A 27,824-nucleotide genomic window follows, 5' to 3' on the forward strand; every position below is an offset into this window, starting at 1 on the left:
ACCAGTGATATACTGGATGATCTTTGTACAAACCAGAAACTTTTAATTGGCCAAATGTATTGTCTATGGAGCAGAATAGAAAAACATGAGTGTTGGCTTATAATACTGCAAGGTACAATACAAGGCTAATACAAAACTACAATAGTGATGGGCCAATGAAGAACAACAAGGCCATTTGTTTTGTTCCCTTAGAGTGCTTGGATTGGATATTTCACTTGTGGGTATATTTTGTTGGGCTTAGAAGCTGACTGGATCCTTAGAGGTCTCGGATACTCTAGCTACTAAAGTTTCAGGCTCCAAACCACCTTCCTCAGCCACTGACTGTTTATCATTCTCTACAGCATTATGCCACTGCAGGCACCAGGAACAAATACAGGAAGACTCCCAATTTAGGCAGCCACAGTCAGTTTGATCTCATTCTCCATAATATAAATCAATGAAAAAATCCAAACACCCCTCTAAATGGTTGCAGCAGGTGGGGGGAACTGGCAATCCAGGAAAGGCTTGAAAAAGTGTGAGAGTCAATGCCTCCCAGCCACACATATTTTTACAACTAAGTACCAGTGTCGGGAAGATCAGAGAGCCTTCTTTAGTGGTTGTGACATTAATAGAAAGTGATCAGTACTAGAAAAATGTTCACACTGTACATTTTGAATTGACACCTTGGGTTTGGAGATGGAATGAATTAAAACCAAGCTGCCAATGAATAGGCTTGTGGCTGCAAATAAACCTTGGCAACTATCACTTTGGTGGGGTTCAGAGGGTCAAGCCATCAAAAGGTTCTTTTGGGACTGTCTGCTGGGCTTCAAACTGTTTACAATTGTTTGTCATTTTCCAAAGATCAGAGAGAATATGCTTTCATCTGTCATAAGACCCAAAATATTAGTTGTACATTGAATATTCAATGTGATAGTATGAATTGTGAGCTACACGGAGATGCAGAATGGTATATCCTGACTTTATAGAACCTACTACTGACTTACAAAATGGTTTTATAGACCCTGTTTGCAGCAGCCATGTTGTGTTTGGACTTGTTGTGATTGGGATGATGTGCTGGTTTCCCATCTGCTTTTGCCTCTGGTCCTTGTAAGAAATCTGAGTTGTTTCATATCTGCTATAATCTTTCGGCAGGTATGCAAACTTCTTTGAGGAAACAATACCAGGTGAAGCCCAACGAGATATAAACAGCTTGGAATGGGGTTCAATCTACCAGTACCCACCAAAATGCTAATACCTTTTTTGGTGCTTATAACCATTAGGACAGATAATCCTGGTTTATATTGTTTTTACATAAAAGCTTTACAAAAAGAAAAATTACAAAGCATGTTACACACATTACACACATTCTGTTTTATTAAACCAGTGACAGATAATTTAAGGTATATACCAGCTTTGACAATCCTCAGCTGATATTATAGATGCCTTGGCCATGGAGACCTCGACGTGCAATGGCATCAGAGTGATGGGCACTAAATGCTCTCTGCCGTGCCTTCTCACTTGGGAAAGTGTCCAGGTGAGGTCCAACCTGAAAACAAAGAATAGGAGAAGGATTATTATTATTTTACATCTTTAAAATGATGAAAGGGAAAAAATATAACCTTTTTATTTATGTACATAGTTCCAACATTCTCCATGGCACTTTATGGTGAATATAACCATAAACCACCACCAATACAGTTTAGGGGCATACAAACTCCATGCAGTTAGAGCCCTGATCAAAGGGAACCTCAGGCAACAGTGCCAACCAATGAGTCTAATGCAGGCCATAGACGGTTCGTTTATCGGCCGATTTTTCGTCCGAAAGAATATTCGGCTGATTTTCGCACTGTTAGTGGGGCAATGGCATTGCCATTCTTCGTGGTTCCTCCTCATTTCTTTTATCGGTCATGCTGTAAAATTTGCAAAAAACGGCTGATTTTCGCAATCATTGGTGGCAACAGAACGACCAATGTTTAATTTTTCGGACGAAAAATCGGCCGATAAACGAACCGTCTATGGCCTGCATTATGCTCAATAACAGATTGCAATCTGACTGTACAAACTTTAAAGTGCAACTGTCATGACCACTAAAGTGTTTTCTCCAGCATTACTGATACAGCTTGTGGTACCTACAGACACTGTGCTTGTCTTTATAAAAAAAACCTTCCCTCAATCTTGGGGAAGACCTTGAATCCTAGCCCAAATGTATATAACATGTCTCATCCAAGCCCCAAGAGGGTGGGCGAAATGCATCAGTGGGCATGGTCGGAGAGGCGCTGGCTGAGACCACATATCTTTGTATACTCAACTAGCACTGGGTTGGTCTGAGTGGTGTCCTATACCTCATACATCTCAGCTTCAGTACTAGTTGACATTAAGCCCTGTCCCTGTATGGCAGTAAGCCCCACCTCTTATTATTTAACTATGCCATCAAAAAGGTTATGTGGCAATTAGAGGCTCTGATATCTGCTGTTGACTAACAGAGGTTAGAGTTTGGTACCAGGAGGGGGCAAGGCTTAATCTTAACTTTGAGACCCTTTACACAGCCTGGGCCAAGGGTTTGGGCTCTTCCCAAAGCATGAAGGTACTTATTTAAAGACAAGTGTAGGTTCTTGCAGGCAACAAAAGTACTGCTAGCCTAGACACATTAGTGGTCATGACAGGTTCACTTTAGGAATCCAAAGAGTGTAAACCGGCACAGGCTACTCTCGCTGAGGGCCACTTCTGCTTTCCCATATCAGAAACCTTTGAACGGCTTTGCCAGCATCGTCCGGGTGCCCCGGTCCTTATCTCCCTTCTTTACGCAGCTTTGAACAGACGCTCGTCGCACACTTCTCTTTCATATGTTGTTCAGTGGGAGCGTGACCTGGGAGTGGCTGTGGATCCGGAGGACTGGAATAAAGCCTGGTCACTCATAGCTAAATGTTCATTTCATACGACCACACTGGAAGCAGCCTACAAGGTATTGTTTTGTTGGTATTGGGTTCCGGCTCGTCTGGCCCAGGCTAACCCTGCCTGTAGCGATCGATGTTTTCGGGGTTGTGGCCATCGTGGCGATGTACTGCATATCTGGTGGTCATGCCCGAGGTTGGTTCGTTTTTGGTCTCGTGTGTTTGGCCTCCTTTTCACTTTGTTCCATCTCTCCATACGCCGGGATGCTCGGTATGCTTTGCTTCATTGCCCCATACCAGGCCTCTTGGCTCGTCAGCAGCGGTTGGCTTCCTATTTGTTTTTATCGGCCACTAGGACAATTGCACAGGCCTGGAAGAGTCCGTTTGTCCTTTTTCAGGGGGTGCGGGATCGTATGACTACTATGATGCTCAACGAACAGATGTTGAGTATATGCAACGACTCTCAATGTAAATTTTTGAAAATATGGGAGCCGTGGTTGCAATATGCCTTTCCCACGCTCCCCCCGGCCAGTGTGGGGAGGTAATGGAGTTTGGTATTGGCGCTCATGGACCCCTGCTCTTTGGTGTGTGTGTTTTTTTTTTTTTTTTCCTCTGCTCTTCTTCTCTCTTTTTCTGTTTGTTTTGGTGTGACAGTGGACAGCTGTCTTTAGTTGCGATAGTCAGAGTTTCACTGATGTTATTGTAACTTATGTGCCATTGATAGCCCCTGCGTGGGCATACGTTTTGCCTTGTTGGAATTAGAGCGTTATCTTCTCTATTATGCCTTTTTTATCGGTGCAATTGATAGCCCCTGCGTGGGTGTGTTTTGTTGCCTCTGTTTTATACTGTTTAAAATTAATAAAAACCATTGAAATACAAAGAGTGTAAGCTACCACTGACAGCATTTACACAATGGCTCTACTGTCTGTTTATTCTTCATTATGGATAACCCATAGGACAGGAGGATGATACTATGATTTGGTTTTGTAACGGTCATGGTTGTTGGACAAAACTGGTTAGACCTCATCATTGAAACCCTTAAGACACCTACAAAGGCAGCACATGAGTTAACTTTAATGTAGCCACACAAACCAGAGATATCAGTTTTGGGTGGAACTGGCCTTCAACCTCTATTAAGCCAGACTGCTGCAAGCAATCCTTAACTGTGTCATGTTGTTTGCGTAGCAAGTCTAAAGATGACCTAAGCTGAGATGATTCAGTGAATGAACAGCATTCATGCCAATGCAAGCTAAACTCACACTCCCCCCATTCTGGCGCACGCTGTGTAGAGTTAAGGGTAACAAGCACCCACCTACTCCGATACCCATGACACATACACATTTAGATGCAAATGATTTTGTGAAGCCGTCACTGTGATGCTTGACAGGGTATAATGAGAATTGCTAAATGTTTTATGAGGTCAACATGCAGCTTCCTGAGCAGCTGTCAAACAAGAAAGAATTTAGCAAAGAGTGGAAAAACTTCCGTCACCTCATTAAACCCGACAGGCTCGGACTGAGCGCATCCGCCATCAATACGCCGGCCGTTTGGTGTCAGTAATTTGCAGCGGGGAGAAGAAGGAGAAGAAGTGAAGAAAAGAGAATGCAGAGAGTGAGAGAGAGAGACGCTGGGGCCTTGGGGGAGGCTGGGGAATAGGATGTTCACTAGGAGCACTTCTCCTCCTAATTGGAAGCAATGGGCATTATCAACCAAGGATTTTCTCCAGCTCCCTGACAGCTAGCGCTAGCGGAATGATAGCCCACTTGTCAGTGTAAAAGGGCCATTAAAAACAAACAATTTTGATTTAATTGGAGGCGTGCACTGGGGGCCCAGGTGAGGTGTCTCCCCCCTTCTGCCTCCTTTTTGTGAGCTGATGGCTTCAGAAGAACCTGGGAAAAAGAGACGGAATGGAGAGGAGCGCCAATGTGTCAGCGGGTGCTGTGACAAGCCTGCGATCTATATGTGTGTGTGTGTGTATATATATATATATATATATATATATATATTTCTTTTTTAATATTTTTTTTCTTGTTTAACTCTATAGCTAGTCAATGATTTTATGAAGTTTGATTTATATGTTTCTTATGTTTTATGAATCAAATTATTCACATATCCAATTAATTCAAACTGATCTACACCAGAGAGTTTCGTACATGAAAACACCCTAGAAAAATAGGTATTTAATAATGTACATGTAAAAATCCATATTGACATATTGTGTATCTGTGCCAATGAGGACATAAAAAATTTGGGAGAGATGTTTAAATGTATTACTGTACTACCTTATTCTTATAGCTCTGACATTTTACTACCAATCTTCAAAAAATTGTTGAACATCGGTCACAATGTTGCTTATAGATTGCAGAAGTCTTTAAAACTGAAGTGTGGGCAAAAACTTTCTTAGGGCATTAGCTAGGCACCAGCAAGTTACCTCTATGGATGTGTGCCCCACTGGTGGCTGATGCTCCTTTCGTGAAATAATTGCTTAGATGCGGCCTTTGATGATGATGTCATTGCTGAAGTTCCGGCACTGAAACTGACCTGTATATTAACCCCTCACTTCCCTTATCCAGCACATCTGTACTTTAAGCTGAGGTTCACATATGTGTGTGTGCGTTTGTGTGCGCACATATTGAGTACAACAGCCCATATATTTGAATGAGCTGCTGTATCTGCAAGAGATACGGGGAAAGAAGTCCCCAACCCTTTTTTACAAATGTGCTGTATGAAACCTCATGGTACTGCAGCACCAAGCAGATTTGCACGGGTTTGGTAATGCATGAGGAACATACGCTATTATGCATGTGTTCCCAACCTGCTCATATGTGAGCCCAGCCTAACATCTCAGTCCTTCCACTAGATGTGATCTGTACAATAAACTCGTCACCTCCTCTACATTTAATGGATCTAGTGAGCATTTTCAAGCTCCGTGGTTTAACAATACAGGCAAGTTTATTGATTTCCAAAAGATTATGACAAAAAAGTCAGATCACGTTGTCTGCTTTGCAAAAAGTGGCCGATTTGGGGGATTTCATACTGTCCTGGCATTTTTATTTGTTTACAGAAAGTTACAGCAAGTTTTTTCAAAGATCTTGGTCTTTTTTCCTTTATATAGTAAAAAATTAAATCCTGGTGGTTATTATATACCCTAAAAATAAAGCTCTATCTGCCTCAAAAAAACTGCCTTACTAAAACTGGAGAGTGCAAAATCTGGTACAGCTCTGCATAGAAACCAATCAGCTTCCAGTTTTTTTCCATCAAAGCTTAATTGAACAAGCTGAAGCTAAAAACCGACTGGCCACCGTGCAGAGCTGCACCAGATTTTTCACTCTCCAGTTTTAGTAAATCAACCCCTCTGTCTGTTGAAACCTCAGACAGAGATATCTGAAGTGAGGGGTTGAGACACTGCTCTGACAGATTCATTAATTTAATCTTAAGCTATTGAGCTCTGTAAATAAAAGGCTTCTCCGATTTATAGAGCAAAAAAGTAGAGTATAGAAAATATAGACCCAAGCACTCCAACTGCATAGGAAAATACAAAATATTTAACTTTGAACGGAATAAAATATTTTTTTTAAATGTTATAATTAATTCTGATCATAGTAAAAAAGAAATATATATATAATATATACACTATATCGCCAAAATATGCCTGCCTTTACACGCACATGAACTTTAATGGCATCCCAGTCTTAGTCCGTAGGGTTCAATATTGAGTTGGCCCACCCTATGCAGCTATAACAGCTTCAGCTCTTCTGGGAAGGCTGTCCACAAGGTTTAGAAGTGTGTCTATGGGAATGTTTGACCATTCTTCCAGAAGCGCATTTGTGAAGTCAAGCACTGATGTCGGATGAGAAGGCCTGGCTCATGGTCTCCGCTCTAATTCATCCCAAAGGTGTTCTATCGGGTTGAGGTGCAGGCCAGTCAAGTTCCTCTATCCCAAACTCGCTCATCCATGTCTTTACGGACTCTGCTTTGTGCACTGGTGTGTAGTCATGTTGGAACAGGAAGGGGCCATCCCCAAACTCTTCCCGTAAAGTTGGGAGCATGAAATTATCCAAAATGTCTTGGTATGCTGATGCCTTAAGAGTTCCCTTCACTGGAACTAAGGGGCCAAGCCCAACCCCTGAAGAACAATCCCACACCATAATCCGCCCTCCACCAAACTTTACACTTGGCGCAATGCAGTCAGACTAGTACCGTTCTCCTGGCAACCCCCAAACCCAGACACATCCATCTGACTGTCAGACAGAGAAGCATGATTCGTCTATATTCGGCTATAGAATACAGTGGCGGAATGCTTTACATCACTGCACCCATTTGCATTGCATTAGGTGATGTAAGGCTTGGCTGTAGCTGCTTGGCCATGGAAACCCATTCCATGAGTGCTCTCTGAGCACTTTTTTTGTGCTAATCTGAAGGCCATATGAAGTTTGGAGGTCTTCAGCTATTTATAAATATAATGTGAAAATGATATAAATGTAATGTGAAAACAAAAAACACCCTTTCACCTACACTGATTCCAAATTGGAAAGAACTTTCAACCCCTGAAAGCTTAAACTCAAATAAATAGATCCAAACAAGAATCTACCCTCTTTCAAAAAATAATCCAGCTATATGTGCAACAACAAAATTTTCCCCGTATAATTTATACTAAATCATAAAGTCCAGTGTCTCCGTGATTTAAACCAAATAGTAAAAAGTCCAGTGTCTCGATAAAAAAGAAGAAAATAAAAGAAGATGTATTTCTTGCAGTGTTGATTGTTGTGAAAAACCTCAAAAATAAAGAAACTCACAATAGTGCATTACCATAATATCACCAGAGAGAAAAAAAAAAAAAAAAAAAAGGATTATATATATATATATATATATATATATATATATATATATATATATATATATAATAACTTATATATACACATACATGCACACACAAATGTGTATCTTAAAATTGTGCAAACTTTAAGTGAAAAAATATATATTAAACACTTGTGAAAAAACCTTCCAAAGACGAAAGGTAATAAAACACTCGTGCTCATAAAATCATGAAGTGATCCACTTAGTGAGATTCCTACCCACACGTGACACTTCTAGTGAGTAAGGCCAATATACCCTTACCAACAGTAGATGGAACTCACGCCTTTTTTTATATTGTATGGAAATCCTCCCAAGAAACTTTGTCCTCCTCTCCTCCTTCACTTCCCGTTAAGGCGATATTAACATGCCATCCACATACATAGATCTATGAAGCACGACGTACCTCCATATATGTTTAGAGTTTTAATAAATCCACTTGCATTTGGAGTTGAAAACATAAGCAGTATAGACAAATAGGACTAACCCCACTAAGTGGGGATTACCAGGCTGTTCCCACAGTTCCCAGGCAGTCCACACTTGAGTATCTAGCGATTCCCCAACAAAGATGGCCGCTGTGATACTTCCGGTTCCTGCTCCTTGCGTATGACGTCACTTCCTCTTAAGCACTTTTTTTGTGCTAATCTGAAGGCCATATGAAGTTTGGAGGTCTTTAGCTATTGACTCTGCAGACAGTTGGTGACTTCTCTGCACTTCAGCATACGTTGACCTTGCTCTGTCATTTTACATGGCCTACCACTTCGTGGCTGAGTTGCTGTTGTTCCCAGTTGCTTTCACTTTGTTATAATACCAATAGCAGTTCACCGTGGAATATTTAGTAACAGGGAAATTTCACAGATGGACTTATTGCACAGGTGACAACCTATCATGGTACCACGGTTGAATTCACTGAGCTCCTGAGAGCGACCCATTCTTTCACAAATGTTTGTAGAAGCAGTCTGCATGCCTAGGTGCTTGATTTAATACACCTGTGGCCATGGAGGTGATTGGAACACCTGAATCCAATGATTTGGAGGGGTGTCCCAATACTTTTGCAATATAGTGTATATTCAAATTCACTAAAGATTCCTTTTGAAGCAATTCTGTCACTTCATAGAATTACTAAACCTAGCTTTATAGAAGAAGACCCCTCCCTATACAAAAATAAAAAAATAAATACACAATACTTGGAATTGCAAAGGATAATGAGCTTGTCTACAGCCTCTTGTTGGCTGTAGGATGTCATGCACTGCTTCCTTAATGGACCTGGTAGTGATGACATCAGATGATGAGATGTTGCCGTGATAACGGCTCTGGTCACACAACATCAATACCAAAAAACTTGCTGAATTTCAGCTTTAAACCACAATGTCATCTCCTTGAGTTTGAATTAGTTTTTTTTCTGTGTCTCATGCACCAACATAAAATCAGAACTGGAAAAATTGGACTTATTTATAACTAAGTGGTATTATGAAATTGGTGTGCCATTTCCTTATGTGCTCCCTTTGGGAAACTACACCAGCCATCAATTTCATATTTATAAAAGATAAAACTACTCTTTGAAGCTTTCAGAAAATAATGATGTATTTATATGGGAAAAATAAAATTTTTGGTACCAAGCAGAACCCAAACAAAGGAAGAGGGAGGGGCTTTTTTTTGCATGCGCTTACACCTGTCATAGTGCCATGCTAAGCATGCTTACATTTTGTTCTTAGGGTCCATGCACGTCTCTTTATACATTTTCATATTTCTAAAACAATTGGCCAAGAAACAAACTTGTAAATTCCCCATATTTTCCAAACCAAGGAAGTTGCTGTTATTAATAAAATGAAAAAAATGAAAAGGGCCCTAAAAGAACAAAAGTTCACCAAACTGGGCTATGCACCCAACTGACCCTTTCTAAACAGCCTCCAAGGTAGATGAATTTTCAAAGAATGTATAAGTGAACTGACAGGAGTTTTTGCATATTTGCTTGGAGTTGTTTTTTTAGGCAGTGTGGTGAGAAGCTGCCAACATCTGAATACCTTTTACGAGATCTTTATGTCAAGATTTCACCATGAAACATCATATTTCAGGGTCTGCCTAAACTTAGTGGATTGTCAGCAGAAGAGAGTGACACAGCAGGGTAGGATTGTGTTTACAGGTTTGTTAATAGTCTCCTGTGTCTTCATATGCACTGTCAGGGTTGTGCGTATAGTGACACATACAGAAGCAGCAGTCATCCTGTACCAGGCACACAGTACCGTCTATACCTTACCTGTCCTTATTAGACAGGAGCCGTCTGTCCACTCTCTCTTACTGCATCTGACAGATAAGAAGTTTCCACACAACTGAAATTCACTTTTTATATTGGCAGCAGCTACCTGTCTGCAAAGAGCAGCTCTCAGGAAGCAGATGATTCCAGGGGGGCCCTTAAAGGATAAGCGTGCTTGCAAGAATACATTAGTTCCTTCAATGTATGTATGCAAATGTAGCAAGTTTGCAGATATGACTTTTTGCATTTTCCCTTTATTTTGATGTCCTTTGAAATATACCGTCAGCCATAACAATATGAGCACTGACAGGTTAACTGAATAATGTTGATTATCTCACTACAATGGCATCTGAAAGTTGGTAGGATATATCAGACAGCAAGTGAACATGTTGTCTCTGAAGTTGATGTGTTGAAACCAAAAACTACGGGCATCACAGTTTGTTGTGTATGGGGCTGTGTAGCTGCAAACCGGTCAGGGTGGCCATGCTGACCCGTGTCCACGGACAAAAGCAACTACAATGGACATGTGAGTATCATTACTGGACCACAGAGTAATGGAAGAAGATGGCCTAGTCTGGTTTTTTTTTTACATTATGTGGATGGGCAGGTGCATGTGGGTACCTTACCTGGGGAAGAAATGGTACCAAGATGCAGTATGGGAAGAGGGCTAGCTGGCAGAGACAGTGTGATACTTTGGGCTATGTTCTTCTGGGAAACCTTGGGTCTTGCCATTCATGTGCATGTTACCACCTACCTAAGCATTGTTGCTGATCAAGTACACTCCTTCATGAAAGTGGTATTCCCTGATGGCAGTGTCCTCTTTCAGCAGGATATTGCGCCCTTTCACACTGCAAAAATGCTTCAAGAATGGTTTGAGAAGCACAACAATTTCTATATGTTGACTTGACCTCCAAATTCTCCAGATCTCAATTAAATCAAGCATCTGTGGCATGTGCTGGAAAAACAAGTCCAAATCATAGAGGACCCACCTCGCAACTTACTGGATTTATAGGATCTGCTACTGCCGGCTTGATGCCAGATACCACAACATACCTTCAGAGGTCTATTAGGGTGCATGCCTCGATGGGTCAGGGCTGTTTTGGTGGCAAAAGGGGGACCTGCTCACTATTAGGTGGGTGGTCATACAGCAATAGCTAATCTGTGTATTTCATTATGGGTAAAGAGAGTTTTTGTTAAACCAAACAAACCATCATACAATAGCTTTAGGTGTGCTTGATTCTCACGGATTGGTTTTAATTGCCTGGCAGATGTTACATAGGATGATCTTCCCTAAAATGTCTCTGGTTTCCTCTCTTTTCCAGATACTCTTCACTTTATTTCTGTTTGTGAACATATACCTTCTTGCAGTCCACTAAAAGCATTTGCTATACAGATTTTTTCATGGTACCTGGTTTTAAAGGCATTGAATTAGCCTAGTATAAGGAGGAATATAAAGTTTGATTCTTAATTCTATCACAAAGGTGTACTTATTATAAAAAAAAAAAATCACAGATTTTAGCAAATGAAAATCCTAAAACATATGCCAGGCTCAGAAAAACAGAATGTAAAACCTTATGTGAGTCTAGGGTAAAATGGCAAAGTGTTGGATGGGAGATATTTGTCACCCAGAATACCGATAGGGACAGTGGGCTCCAGGGAAGCCTGGTGACTTTAAGAGGCTGACAGTGAAATTCCTTTAACTAAAAATTCTTCCTGCACCAAAGAAAAAAACTACTACAGGATCTACCCTGCTGCTGTGCAATCTGATAAAACACACAAAATGTGACAATTATAAATAAACAGCGCAAACATAGACCTCTAAATATAATCAATCTGTAAAGTGCATAATATTACTAAATATATCATAAATAATATTAGTAGTGAAAGTCCATCATAGTAATAGACAACAAAAGTTCGTGAATCACAAAAAATTCGTGCAGAAATAAAAAATCCAGAAATTCTTCAAATGCAAAGAAAACTTCCACCTTCCACCCGTGCAAACCAACATCATTTGCACTCACCAGATTTAGGTGAATGAAACGCCTTTTAGGAATTTAATGGGATCCTAAACCCTCTATCGTATCCACTCTATAGGATTCCTCACCATCAGAATAGGCTCCACCATACAACCAGGGAGAGAAAATCTCAGATAGTGTGATATTGCTAATTACTATTTTTAAATAAAATCAAGGATTAAGGCCACTCACATTTCAACCACTTTAAAAAGGCATATTTATTGAAACAAGCTTCTTGAGATCTTGAGAACGCCCGATGGGAGGGGCGAAACGCGTTGACGCATTTCCGGTCTTTACCCCGTACGTCTGACGTCACTTCCGGTGAGTGGAACGCACGCTGAGCGGTGCGCTCCAGCGGCCATTTTTTGGGATCTGTGCATGGTTTTCTCTGTGGAGCTTCTGCTGTACCCTGGAGCTGTGATGTGAGATTCCTGAGGAGGCTGTATAACACTCATTGTCCATCTGGAAGAAGCTTGTTTCAATAAATATGCCTTTTTAAAGTGGTTGAAATGTGAGTGGCCTTAATCCTTTATTTTATTTAAAAATAGTAATTAGCAATATCACACTATCTGAGATTTTCTCTCCCTGGTTGTATGGTGGAGCCTATTCTGATGGTGAGGAATCCTATAGAGTGGATATGAAAGAGGGTTTAGGATCCCATTAAATTCCTAAAAGGCGTTTCATTCACCTAAATCTGGTGAGTGCAATTGATGTTGGTTTGCACGGTTGGAAGGTGGAAGTTTTCTTTGCATTTGAAGAATTTCTGGATTTTTTATTTCTGCACGAATTTTTTGTGATTCACGAACTTTTGTTGTCTATTACTATGATGGACTTTCACTACTAATATTATTTATGATATATTTAGTAATATTATGCACTTTACAGATTGATTATATTTAGAGGTCTATGTTTGCGCTGTTTATTTATAATTGTCACAGTAAAATTCCTTTATTGCGTCTGCTGTTCATGCTGCGGAAGAGATTGGGTGGGTCCATAGCTTGGTTGTCCCAGTCTACAGGTCCACCTGCCAGAATGGAAAACCTCACAGAGAAAGGTTGTTCTATGAATATGAAAACTCTATGGATGGGGAACTGACAGACTACTGTGCAATAAGCCTTTGGAGGGCATCAGTCTACGAGATGTTGAGGGTGAACAAAGGCCTGCTGCATGGGCTATGGAGTACTTGCTGAAGCAAGCACAACTTGTTTTTCTTTTACAGCTGAAGTGAAGCTATACTTTCAGTAAAATGGAAATAAATGTGGAACCACTAACCCTTCAAAGAGGCTGTACTGTATGGTGCCTTCCTGTCATAGAGCTACAATCTAAGCATGTCTCCTGTCACACTCTGGATATATACTAACCAATGTTACTGTTTCTGTGTACTGCTATATTTGATAAGGGTTTAAGTGCTCCACTTAAGCACATAGTAAGATCAGAAACTGCAGGACAACTTACATTCCCAGTTGGTCCTGATGGTGGGAAATGGTGCAATGATAGAGCATTGCAATATCAGAGCAGAAGAGGGCAAAACCTCTGGCTGGGGCTACAAAGGCTTGATTCTTCCACCAGGGTCATACTCATTTGTATATGTTGTGCCAATAGCACAACAACAAGGAAAACTACATCAAGGAAAAAAAGGGCCTTGGTAGGGTATAAATTAAAATGATACATATGTTGGCCACACTCAGTTCAAAAAAGGAATTTGTATAATTGGTGACTGGTTGTCTTCCACTAGTGAGCAAAGTTGTTTAAATGAGTACCTGCTGAAGTCACTAACTATAACCAAGGAACACTTTAGGAGTCAATAGGTTAAAAGCATGCTTGCACAACGTGTATATCTATGGATACTTTTAGTGATCATATCTATCATTCCATGCTCTCTTCCTATGCTGAGCATTTAACTAATAGCACGTTTTCTGAAACTGCACGGCTCCAGTAATCTCCATTGTGCGACCTTCCTGTCACCACCAAAACCTAATCTTTAAAACTTCTAGCCAGTCAGCCAGTGCCTCTCCTGCACATGTGTGGTGTGGATTCCCTTTAAATGGAAAGCCCTTCCACAAACTGTTAACCTGTTCTATTGAAATGAATGGAGTCCACACTAAGCTTAAGCAGCAGGGAAGTAAAAGAAAAAAATACAGTGTAGCCATACAGCAAAGATCACCAGAGGTCTTTGGTAAGTATATGCTATTATTATGACCAGATTTGCCACTATGAAAAAGAGACATGTAATAATGGGTGGAAGAGATAGATTTCCTTGTATATGTATTGTCTGCAGTTTTTTTCCCCATCAGTAGAAATGCAGATACCCCATTAAAAGTTATTTACACGTTGTAACAATATTCAAAAGCTAAGATAGGACCAGCCAAACAAGACTGCTCAGAAGATAATCCTGGCAGAGGGGAGTTGCTTTTTGTATCCACAGTCTCAGTGGATAGAAATACAGCCCTGGTTACTAGCAAAATGTTCAGCACAGAGAAGGGGAGCCCTAAAGGATAAGGGCCTAAAAGTGAACTTACCCTTTAAGCCTGGCTGGTGTTACTCCAAGCCTACTTCATTAAATCAGGCAGTTCCCAGCATCCTTCTCCTTGTGAGGCACAAAATCTGGCTGCCTCTTATGACCTTTCTTTGAAAATGAGAAGCACTTGGTAGCTCTGGGCAAACAAATGCCTCTTTGCTTCTCCTCCTCGCACCATGAACAGCATTCAGAAGACTGACTGGCCTCCTCCCAGTGATGTACAGATGCATAGAGTTGAGGTGAACATCACTCGCTCTGACATCTCCCCTGACTTCCTCAATCTGTTTCACGCTGGCCTCCTCTGTTCCAAGCACAACACACAGCAGTGGTGGCATCTAAGGGGCTTATAAATGATTACTGACATATGTTAATGGAACATGTCAAGGTGGGAAAAGAGCACACGAGAGGAGACCAGCTTTATCGCTGGCCTGTCAGAGCGACTGTCGACTTTGTCAGCTCCAAGCATAGATAGCAAATCAGGAAGATCTTCTTTAAGCCTACTGTAACGAAACAGGATAATTCCCTACAACACATACAAGGCCTTCTGTAATACTCCACCTATCTATCCACTGCTGGTGAAAAGCTGCTTTGGGCTCAGGGATGGCAATCAGTGTTGATTGGCCTATGGCAGCGCACAGTTACCATCATTACAGTAAGAAAATATTGTGGGAAAGAATAACAATGTGTCAGTGGTATTATCCAGCTTTATGATGGCCATGTGATTCTCATGGTCTCATGACATGCATCTATGACAGTTCCCCAACCTGAACCTAGTGCAGCACCCAAACATGACTATACAGTATCTTTACCTGCTGATTTTATAGTATTTTCTCTTACTTACCCTTGAAAACTGTAGCAGGTTTCCAACCTAAAAAACCTAAAAAGACCCAGTTTACAATGTGTACCTGTAATAAGTTCAAAAATAATAAACTAAGTGTCAGGCTATAAGGCAGTCCTGAAGGCCACCTGCATGAGTTCAGTTCTGATATCAGACCTTTAAAACTGTCATGTAGCAAATATTCTGTCAATGTTAAATGAAAGAAAACAAAAGACTTTGTCAGTTGACAGCGTTGCCCTTCGCGAGCAGCCCGGACAGGGAGCCAGTTATCAGAATTGAGCTCAGGTAGAAAACAGTTCAGCCTCTATCATGGACCTTAGAACATTATTGTCAGGACCGAGATCTGAACCCATAACCTTTGATGCACCCGGCAGTAGCTCTCCTTGCTGAGCCACCTGAGATGCTGGCTAGTATCCTGTTTGAACCCTTTGATAATCTTGCCTTGTACCTTGTTTCTAGTGAACCTTGAAATCCTTGCTGCTCCCATGAACTTCCTGTTTCAGCCATGCCTTTGTACTGTTTGCCAGATTATTGTGCTCTCTCCAGCCGATATCTTGCTTGTTTGTGTACCTGCAGCTGTCCTTATCTTCACTACCATACGTTACTGACCTTTGGCTTGTTCCATGACTATGCTTCCTCTTGATCCCAACCTACAACCACTTGTTACTGACCTTTGGCTTGTTTACTGGCTACACTTCTGCTTGATCCCTACCTGCTACAGTATATTTGCCACAGGACCCCGGCTTGCTAACCTCCTGGTGAGGCTATCCTGAGTACTGTGATTCGATTCTAACATGCAGCAAAACCCAACTCCATTACCAGTACCAATACTGGTAAGTGTTTAAGCTCTAGAACTCGGGTGATCCTCTGTCATCTGCAAGGGTGACCTGCCCAGGTACTTTTCCTGCTGGTCTCTCCTGCACTGACATTTCTGCTGTGATAGGGAGGGAATACTAGTAAAAAACAAACACACCTATCCCTGAAATGACTCCAATGACAATCCAATGTTATAACAACTCAAGAGAGGAGTTTCTTACACATGCCTGTACTTGACTGGTCCTTTTTAGGGCATTCCCTGCAACCTACATTAAACCCTATGTAATTTCCAAGTTTAGGTTAGAACCATGCATCAATGTAACCTGAAAGGTAAATTTTGCACTGCTACGAACCTTCTGAAAACGCGGCAAATGCCAGAGAGGAGCAGGGTCAGGTTCTGGCTGGTACCTCCTGAGCATCGTGGTTCGGGTATCCTGCACCTTACTCTGCACCTTGTTCTGCGGATAAAAAAAGAAAGTTATAATAACAGAGGACATTATGGATACTGATAAAGAACTAAAGCTCAGGTACGAGGGAATTATAAAATACTTTTGAATGCAGGTAGCCCAGTTCTCACAAGTACGTGCTTAAAGGAAACCAACACACATATTTTTTTTTTTTTAACATAAAAATTAACTATTTTGGGAACCAAACTGTTTCTCAGTGTCTGATTGGCAACCCCTCTCTATGGCCAACGTAAAGGGTTATTGTGTCCAAAACATTTGTCTCAGTTCTGATGTTGATGGGTTGACTCACTCTTTGACTTCTTCTGAAGGGCTTCAATAGGTTTGATCTGCAGTAGATGTCTCATTGTGGTCATTAAGAGTGGGTCTTATTTTTCCTGTTTGATTTTACATAAATGTTCATGTTTTGAACAATGCAGCAAGAGGAGTGGTATACAATATGTATGCGGTGGCAGAGACATGACATTCACTGTGAAGATATTAGCATTGTTGTTCCTGAAGACTATAAGAAGCCAGGGTGTGCTTCAGTCCAACCAAACAGTTTGGGTAGATTGACCCTAAAAAGTGAACAGTACTTCAGCCATGTAGGGCAATGTTAAAGTTTCACTTAACAGCCCATAACCTCCTCCTAATACTTACCTTTCCCAAGCTCTCCCACCACCCCATTCAGTAACCACAACCAAGTAAAAAGTCTTTATGTAAGCAGATCTAACTGCTCAGAGCTTACACAAGGATAAGGATCCACATATGGTGATTGGTCACCCAGACACTGAGCGCTATATTGTGGGTAGAACGTCCCATGCTCCCCCATACCTATAAGTACCAAGAGGGAAAGGCTGGGGGTGGGAAATGCAGAAATATATCGACAGGGACAATCAAGTGAACAAGCTCACTACAGCCTAAATGGCCCTTCATCAGAGATTACATATTCAAATAACTGTCCTTTAATCACCTGATTGACAATGGGGGGAGTCTAGAGTTGTACCCAAAGAAAGGTGTTGCAGTCCTTACTTAGTCTTTAGTTTTCAGCTTTGTGTTAACATTTATAGGTTGGTTTAACAGTTGACCTCAGAAGTCTCCTCTACACCAGCTCATCTTTATTTTACCATATGACTATCAAATAAAAATGATACTTCATGTTTTCCATTGCTTGTAACTAATCTCCTGCCCTGCCAGCTGTAAAATAGCTGCTAATTAAACAAACTACATAGTCCTGCACTTAAGCTGTAAAGCATCATATTCAGCAGCAATAAACCGCACAGGAATTGATTATTACCACATTAACGCCACTCTTCCTGCTGCCATTAACACATAATCCAGTCATTGGCTGCCCTTAAACGCCATTTAAATATTACCACTCGCTTCTATTAAACGCCCGTTAAACAATTTTATTAAAACCACCTACATGGAAACATTAAAAGTTGAAGAACCAGCTTTTGTAGCCCCTAGTAACCAATCATCTATTCTCTCTCATGTGTCCAGTGACTTGTTGCTATGAGCAAAAGTTTTTTTTTCTGGCATTAGGATCCATAAGGTTCATTTTTTTAAAGTGATTCTAAAGGCTTTTTTTTTTTTCTTAACATAAAAAGGATGGCGACTTACCTGCTTTGTGCAATGATATTGTACAGAACAGTCACCTACCTCTTCTTTGGCGGTCCCCTGCTGGCCCTGTCTCCTTCTTCCTATGAGTGTCCCCTCAGTAAACGAGATGCTAAGGGGGCTCCCTTGTGGGCATGTTCCTGAGCCAGGCTGTGTGCATCCACAGATGCACATAGCTCCAGCAAGCCACCCCCCCACCCACTCACAAGAGTTTGACAGTAGTTGGAGCTTATGGCTCCCGCTGCGCTCAGAGTTTCCTGTGAATCTAGGAAGAGAGGAGGGCAGTGCTGAAGCTGGGTTGGCACTGGATCAGTGAGAGGAGTCAAGTATGTGTTTAGTGATGGAGTGGGGGGGTAGAACGGGTAGTGGGGCATTTTTTACCCTAATGCAGGAAATTAGGAATTTTCTGTATTGACTATGAAACACAGTCAGGTAATAACTGATCTCTTTGACCCCACTGGAGAGATTCGTCTTGTGTGGTCACTGGGGCAGGAAGTGAGCAGAATCTTCAACACAGACAAGAAAAAAAGTACTTTATATTTGTTAGAGAATGAGGAGAGATTAAAACTGCCCCCAGGATTTTCTTTTGGCCGTGATTTCTTGCAGTGGAGTCACTGGGACAGGAAGTGTAAACAATCCCAACAACAGGGAACAGAGTGCACTAATATGTAGGCAGGTACAGTCTATATTCTCGACTACAGGTGGCACTCAACCAGAACGGCAATGCAGCTGGGGAGGAAATCAAGATATACTGGGTTTTTGTATGATTTCCTCAATCCCCTAGAGCAGCGATCTGGTTGGCTATGCTGGATGCAGGTGAACCTGGTGGCCATTTCGGGTCCTGCAGGGTCTTTTTAAGTCCCTGCCCCTGGGTTGTGGCATGTATTTTGTGAACAGAGAATACAGGGACAGTATACCCGCCTGTCAGGGACAGCATTAGCAGCAGGGACAGGTTCCGGAGCAGTAGGGAAAGCATAGGGCCTATGCCTACAACATCAGAAAGCTCTCCTTTGGGATGGACTGGCCAAGACGCATTCTGCTGTCCTTGACAGGCGCTGTCTTGTGCTTGCGCTACGCATTGCTGACTTTCTGCTCCAACTGTTGGAAGTGTCCTGGTCGGGTGTGCTTCCCCGCTGGGCTAGTTATATAAGTTTACAAGTTCTGCAATACACTGGTGTCTGCAATCCGGGAGTGTTTTCTGTCCCCTCACCACGGTGCTCAAACCCAAAAAATAGGTTCTCTTTATATAAGCATGGGTTTCTTTTATGACACCTACCTTCTCCTTGGACAAAATTCGGAGGGCCTCACTCGACTGTCGCTGCTGCTCAAGCCAAAGATTTTGGTATTTATGTTCAATTAATTCAAATATGGGTGTTGAAGGCCTAAAAGGAAAAAAATCAAAGCTGAGATGCAGACAATTTAAAAACATGCTTTATTATAGTCGGTATTTTGAAAGAAAATAATTAAATGTGTTCTTATATTCAACTATAATCACCTGAAACTGTATTAGTATTAGCTTTCAGTAATTCTTGTACAGCAGCACTTAGAACCAACATTGAGGAAGGGGTGGGAGGTATCAAAACTCAGACCTGAAGACCTACTTTCTCAAAAGGACAAGTCCAATTTTTTCCAAAAACACCCAGCCCCCATCTCTAACCCCCATAAACTTAGAAAAAAGTTTTACCACCCTATGTCTGCAGTCTACCCAGCCTTTTTCAACCCGGGTGCCCAGGCACCCTGGGGTGCCTTGAGGTTTCCTCAAGGGTGCCTTGGCAAAATATCTAAAAATTGGCAAAAACTTGTATACAAGCCAGTAGATGGAACAAGTCTGACTTTTAGTTACACAAAGCCACAGATTTTCATTGAGCATCATTATAACCTTCTAGCCGCCGATGTCCTGACAACCAGTGACATCATCAATTGATAGGGAGGATGTCGGTTGCCTGCACAGCATCCTTGTTTGACCCTCCCCTGCCCCTCTCCATTAGTGCTGGGGTCTCATTAATTCAGACTCAAAAACTGATGGGGAAAAATTGAAGGAAAGAAGGAACATTGAAATACTAGTCCATACCAGTGTGCAAAAGTACATTTGCTTTGGAAGAATAAATGGCATCTAACGTTGGGTGTCCTACATGTGTGGATGGTGCTGCATTATTCAAAAACTATTACAATAGTTTTTTACATTTTAGAATGGGGTGCCTCAAGACTGTCCATAATTTTAAAGGGTGCCTCGGGACTGTCCATAATTTTAAAGGGTGCCTCAGGACTGTCCATAATTTTAAAGGGTGTGTCAGGAATGGACTCAGCACTGGTGGTGGGACTCACCTGCCGTGTGGGCTGCAGTACCAGGGCTGACCAGCGGGTGCTCTCAGCAGCCAGAAGCTCACTCCTGTAGTCAGCCAACACCTGGGCTGATTGCAGGAGGTGTATTTAAGGAATGACCAGGCCTGTGATCTGGGCCTTGGTGTATGTTTCCCATGAGCCCCTGTACCTGGTATCCTGTGTTCCTGCCTCGTTGCTGACCCTGCTTGATCCTGACCTCTGCTGACCGTCTCCTGTTGAACCCCTGGCTTGCCTGACCATCCTTCTGCCTGATCCTCGGTACCGCGCTGCCCGCTACCTGCTGAACCTGGCTTGTGATCCTGACCATTCTCTGCTTGCTCCTCCTGTACCACGCTGCCCGCACGATACCAACCCGGCCTGTCTGACTACGCTTACTTCACCCGATGATCCATCCATCCCGCACGGATCACCTCTAGTAAGTCTGCCTGCCTCTTCCCATCAGACTCCGTTCCTGCACTCCCCTGCCAGTACTCGCTACCACAGCCGGACGCACTCAGGGGTCGCGACCTGGTTCCAGTCTGCACCAAGTCCATCCCCACCATCAGGGGCCCTGGTGAATAGCAGGCTGGGACTTAGACCCCACGCCCTGACGAAATCCGTGCTGTGGGCTCGGCCTGCCTGACCGCTCCACCTCTCCAGCCCTGACTGCACTGGTACCTATTCGTTTAAGGTTTATTGCACCTGGTTGTACATATTTATGTAAGTGTTGAGTTTGATTGTTTGCACTGCGTTTTATGTTTGTGTTGTCTTTAATAAATGATATTGTGTTACACGCTATAGCTGAAGTCTGTGTTTCCCTGTGTCGGTCCACACACCTCTGGTCATACCTGGAGCCCTGACTGGGTGCCTTGGGACTGTCCATAATTTTAGAGGGTGCCTTGACATAAAAAAGGTTGAGAAACACTGGTCCAGCCCATAAAAAAAAAAACAGTGCTGGGCTGCAGTGCCTGGGTGCTCACATCTGATGGATATTAAAAGTCTGTACACATGTTGCAGATCCAATGGTCCATTTAAGTCTACGGGATATTGCTGCATAGGTAGCCATGAACTAGAATTTTACTGGCTGGGCTGTAGGCAATGAGGGAGGTGACCGGTGCCGAAGGAGGTAAGGAAGCACTTCTGGGACGGGGAACAGTTGTATATATTTAGTGGGCTAGGAAGGAAGGCGTGGAAGGTTTGTAAAAAGCATGACCTTGCCCTTTATAACTACATGCTTATATGGGGTACTAACATTTTGTAGATGTGCTATTCTTTAGGACACAATAATTATCCCATTCTCTGTTGATATACTCCCCTTCTCTTCACCCCCATCTTTCTTTTACTTGTTGAGTGATGTGAATTACCTGGTATGGGGAGCATGTGACTCTCCACTCACAATACAGTGATGGGTGCCATGCATGGGCAAAACACAGGTTCACTTTAGATTCCCATAACCCCCTGCACACCAGAAATCATCCACAAGTGTACATGACCACTCCAGCACTAATGGAAACACATCCAGAGGTATCAAAAATGGTAATGCTTCACTGGGGAATCTCAGCAGAGTGACTGTAAAGACACACACGAAGGTACAAACACCTAGTACATTACCAAAACCACTTTTACTATAACCAGAAGCTAAAAAACATACTCACAGACATGAGATAGGACAAGCGTAATAAATCTCATGTCCAGCCATGGGGGGTTGTCATCCGATCACACAAATGAAAGCTGGTAGGCTGATGCATTTCGGGGGATCTGCCTCCTTCCTACAGTCGACACAAGTTAAGAGCTGTGAGGAAGGGGGCACGTCCTCCGAAATGCATCAGTCCACCAACCTACATTTGTGTGGCGAGATGACTTCACCCCAGGCTGGATATGAGATTTATTATGATTTTTCTATCTCATATTTGTGAGTACGGTATGTTTTTCAGCTTCTGGTTATAATAAAAGTGGGTTGGTAGTGCACTAGACACAAGAAGCCATGCCAATGATGCTGAGCTGCTCAGTCTTATCATTTTAAAGTCTACCTCCAGTCAAAGTATTTTTTTCTTCGATAGGGTGGGGATTGTTGGGTTTTTTTTTTTGCAATTTAGGGCTTTATTAGAGAAATCACAGGGGTCCATGCCTTCCCTAGTCTTCAAAAAATGTCTTTGTTGCTGGTAGAAATGTCCCCTTACTTCCTGTCTGGTAAAATTAATGTTACTGGAAACTAAGGTGAAATCTTTCTAACAAAACCCCAGATAGCTGTAAAGCCTGCCAGAGACACATTCACCACTCTATTCAAACCTAGAAAAATGTTTTGACAGGACACACATTTTAACCTGTTTTAAGGCTTGTTCACACTGTGCTTTTACTGCCCCCCCCCCCAGCCGCTATCCCCTTTAGCTACAGAGGCAGCGGCCTGGGGTGTACACATGCCAGGGAGCTTGCTTTGCAGCTGCATCAGGAATTATAGCCTTTGTCCCTTTTGATGGGCGCTACCACCCGCTGAACTTGACCCACTAGGCATTAAAAGTGGTATTAAACCCCAAATCAAAAATGTAATATATTGCAGCTTACTATTGATTAGACATGGTGGCTACAGTTTAAAGACTTTTATCTCCTCCGTTTTCACCTGGTAATCTGGCCAGTAACATACTCCCTGTATTAGAATGTTCCCACTCTGGATGAAGGTGCACAGGGGGGCACAGCAGATTGCAGCACTGTCAGCATGGCGGGAGGGGAGTGTTAGATGCATTAGCATATTTAAATACACTAGCAACTTGAAGCTGAACTCCAGCTCACACTTTTTAAGCAGTTACAGCAGTTTTTTTTCCTTTTGGGATAAAGGCGTTACATAACTAAATGTTCATTTTAAGCATCCCTGTCAGTGTTAAATGGTTTGTCTCATCCCTTTAACTGATACATCTGCAGAGGTGCTTGTTCTGCTGAAAAACAGACATACTGACCAGATCACCAGGTGAAAATAAAGGAAAGAAAGGAAAAAAAAAATGCAGCCTTCACATCTAGGAATTGGTAATCTGCAATATTATTATTATTATTATACAGGATATACAGTGGGGATCGAAACTTTGGGCACCCCAGCTAAAAATTTGTATTAATGTGCATAAAGAAGCCAAGGAAAGATGGAAAAATCTCCAAAAGGCATCAAATTACAGATTAGACATTCTTATAATATGTCAACAAACGTTAGATTTTATTTCCATCATTTACACTTTCAAAATAACAGAAAACAAAAAAATGGTGTCTGCAAAAGTTTGGGCACCCTGCAGAGTTAATATCTTGTACTGCCCCCTTTGGCAAGTATCACAGCTTGTAAACGCTTTTTGTAGCCAGCCAAGAGTCTTTCAATTCTTGTTTGAGGTATCTTTGCCCATTCTTCTTTACAAAAGTCTTCCAGTTCTTTGAGATTTCTGGGCTGTCTGTCACGCACTGCTCTTTTAAGGTCTATCCATAGATTTTCAATTATGTTGAGGTCAGGAGATTGTGAAGGCCATGGCAAAACCTTCAGTTTACGCCTCTTGATGTAATCCCCCGTGGATTTCGAGGTGTGTTTAGGATCATTATCCATTTGTAAAAGCCATCCTCTCTTTAACTTCAGCTTTTTCACAGATGGCATCAAGTTACCATCCAAAATTTGCTGAAATTTTATTGAATCCATTTTTCCTTCTACTCGAGAGATGTTCCCTGTGTCACTGGCTGCAACACAACCCCAAAGCATGATTGATCCAACCCCATGCTTAACAGTTGGACAGAGGTTCTTTTCATTAAATTCTGTGCCCCTTCTTCTCCAAACGTACCTTTGCTCATTCCGGCCAAAAAGTTCAATTTTAACCTCATTGGTCCACAGACCTTGTTTCCAAAATGCATCAGACTTGTCTATATGTTCATTTGCAAAGTTCAAACGATGATTTTTGTGGTAAGGACATAGAAGAGGTTTTCTTCTGATGACTCTTCCATGAAGACCATATTTGTACAAGTATCTCTTTATAGTGGAATAGTGTACCACAACTCCAGTGTCTGCCAGATCTTTCTGGAGGGATCGTGCAGTCAAACGTGGGTTTTGAATTGTTTTTTTCACAATCCTGCGAGCTGTTCTGTCTGATATTTTTCTTGGTCTTCCAGATCTTGCTTTAACTTCCACTGTTCCTGATGACTGCCATTTCTTAATTACATTCCGAACAGAGGATATTGACATCTGAAAACGCTTTGCTATCTTCTTATAGCCTTCTCCAGCTTTGTGAGCGTCAACTGTTTTCTACACAACTGCTTAGAAGAACCCATGGTGCTGATTGTTGGGGCAAGGTCAGATGAGTCTGGGCATTTAAAACCTTTGAGATTGACATAACCTGGTCTTCCCAGACGATGATTGAGAACAATCCATGACACTGGCAGGTCTCAGCTTTCCAAAGGGGGCAGTGCATGCTATAAATTCTGCAGGGTGCCCAAACTTTTGCAGACGCCATTTTTTTGTTTTCTGTTATTTTGAAAGTGTAAATGATGGAAATGAAATCTAACTTTTGTTGACATATTATAAGAATGTCTAATCTGTAATTTGATGCCTTTTGGAGATTTTTCCATCTTTCCTTGGCTTCTTTATATACATTAATACAAATTTTTAGCTGGGGTGCCCAAACTTTCGATCCCCACTGTATATAGTGCCAACAGTTTGCGCAGCGCTTTACAAAATGAAGGTAGACATTACAGTTACAATACAATTTGGTACAAGAGAAAACAGAGGGCCCTGCTTGTTAGAGCTTACAATCTAGGAGGTATAATAGGTTTGCTTTTTGGGTTTAATACTGCTTTAAAGTATCAATAAAGGCAAAACTTTTTCATTAGTTTTGGTCAGAGTGGAGAGAGATTAGAACCCCTGTCAGTTTTTATTGTTGTCTGTGAGATTCACCCTATTTGTCCTGTTTACCATTATCAGTGAAAGTAATTGGATTTTTGGAAGGCTCTTCAACTTCGTCATTTCCTAAGCTCCCTTCCCCTGATAGCTTTCGCCATTTGCTCACCACACTAGAGGAATACTGCTCTGCCGAGGGCGTTATGCCTCATGCCTTATCTGAATTATATACTCTACTAATAATACCACCTGAAGGTTTCTCCCCAACTTACCTATTGAAATGGGAATTAGATCTGGGAAGAACCTTCAAGGAGGTCCAAAAATCTAACATACTTCTTTTCTCACTGAAATCGTCTTTATGCACGAAAATACAAGAAAACAACTTTGAGACATTGTCCCGCTGGTATAGAACCCCTGTGTTGTTACACAAGCTCGATCCCACTAACTCTACTGGGGATGTCAGGAGGAAGATGGAACACTCCTTCATGTGTTCTGGTCATGCCCTCGGCTTGCGCACTACTGGGGAGAGGTTCGCCGTATCCTCCAAAAATTCACAGATTACCCCGTGTCTACAGACCCGACATCTTTTCTTTTACATGTCACCAATATGCCATCCAGGTCTTACAAGAGGTCAGTTGTACCCAACGTACTGAATGCAGCTAAATCTTGCATCTCCCTTTGTTGGAGAGAGGCAAAACCTCCATCGATCGGGCTTTGTCTACGTAAAGTGGAGGAAATGAACCATATAGAGGACCTGGTGCTTACACATCAACACAAACATGAAGTATATTCTAAAACTTATGCATGCCATACCTGGGTCGAATTCTGAACAAATTTTCTTTAGAAAATCGAAAATTTAGTGTGTTTTGATGGTACCACCATGTATTTCGAAATTCAACCAACCAAGCCTTCGATTTCACCTCATGTTGCTACAGAAAAGAATTTTCGTACCCAAGAATTTCTTTTCTTTCCAGGTCACAGCTCATACTCATTTCTTTTTTGTTTATATTTCTCACATGATTCTCCCATCATTGATTTGAAATTTGCTCATTTTTCGAAAAAATTCCAGTATGCCCGATCACTCAAATTCGACGGTCACATGAAAATCATCCGTTTCTGTGACCCATTCGAACAAATTCTTAGAAAAGATTTTCGAAACAAAATTATTTCAGTAATCAATCCGTGTATGGCCAGCTTTAGACACTTTGGAACTCTATATGAATGAAGGGAAGTCTCTCCGTGAAGCAGAGGAGGAGTAACCATCTTTTACCTGGCAGTGGTTTTTCTTTTTTTTTTTCTTTCTCTCTTTCCCCACTTACCTTCCTTTACTGTTCTTAACTGTATTTCTCTTTCTGTTCTTGACTCTTTATTTCCAATCTTTTTATATTTTACATATATACAGTATATATATATATATATATATATAAAAACGGGCTAGCAGTGAGGCAGGTTTTCCATAATATATGGTTTACACATCTGGAACCGGGATATGTTTTTCAGTTCTCTCCTGAATATAATATATAGATGACCTGTTGATGATGTCTTTATATTGATTGTACTACGATGTTCTGGCTACTTGCCACCTGCTGTTCAGCTGTTATCGATAAAGAATTTTGAAAAAAAAGAAAGTGAAAGTAAAAGAAACCCCAAATTTTGCGTTGTCCCCAGAAAAGTAATAGAGGGTAATTCTTCCAATGGAGACACTAGTTCTGGTGAGCTGGAGCTCCCCAAGGAATTCCCTTAATTTAAAGGATTTCCACTCACTTCCTATTTGGCTAAGGGACTGGAAGTGAAAGAAAATCTCCAAAGTGGGACAGAGATGGCAAAACATAAACTGACAGGGGTTATAAATCCTCCCTTGACCTATCCAAAACTAAAAAAACATTGCCTATAGTTCTACTTTAAAAGTGGGACAACTGTAGGCAGGTATAAAGGTAGTGGAAACATCAATGTGTAAAACTGCTGTCTCGATAATCATGTCACCTTGCTATATAACACACGTCAGGGGTGTGTGAATCACAAAAACAGCTGCACAGAACTGAGAATATTTGATAGGATAAAACAAAGCACATGCAATAGAAGTACATCCACTCTGCATTTAGCTGTTTGGCTTGTGTTATCCTTTAGGAATCCAGGTGACTCTTCATTTGTACTAATCTAAAATCCTCACCAATAACTGGCACTTGTACACATAATTGTGTTGATTTTAACACGTCTTCTGGTGTCCTGTGTGGTCATTACAGCCTCCTGTGACCAACAATGGGGTTATTATTGCGGATTATCTACTTAAAGTTTGGATGGCGGTCTGTAATACGCTCTCATGCTGCTCGCTCTTGCTGCGTCTTGAGTGGATCAGCTCAGTCTCTTGTATTGTAATAGCCATTTCTGCTATAGTTGGAAAGCAATGGAGCAAATGTAAATC

At 41.7% G+C, this 27,824-nt stretch overlaps 1 protein-coding gene across 1 annotated transcript in view; it reads right to left on the reverse strand.

Moving 5' to 3' along the window:
* Nucleotides 1–1,335: 1,335 nt before the first annotated feature.
* The window catches only part of CFAP77 (cilia and flagella associated protein 77), a 247,853-nt gene continuing 221,364 nt past the window's right edge, over nucleotides 1,336–27,824 (reverse strand). The window contains exons 4-6 of the mRNA XM_089675359.1: nucleotides 19,505–19,610; nucleotides 16,519–16,623; nucleotides 1,336–1,525 (exon numbers count right to left, since the gene is read on the reverse strand). Coding sequence (XP_089531485.1) covers nucleotides 1,403–1,525; nucleotides 16,519–16,623; nucleotides 19,505–19,610 — 334 coding nt within the window. The 3' untranslated portion in view covers nucleotides 1,336–1,402. The remainder of the gene's footprint in view (nucleotides 1,526–16,518; nucleotides 16,624–19,504; nucleotides 19,611–27,824) is intronic.

Source organism: Staurois parvus, unplaced genomic scaffold, assembly GCF_062004578.1.
Source record: "Staurois parvus isolate SC_StPar_1 unplaced genomic scaffold, SC_StPar_1.0 ptg000154l, whole genome shotgun sequence".
Lineage (NCBI taxonomy): Eukaryota > Metazoa > Chordata > Amphibia > Anura > Ranidae > Staurois > Staurois parvus.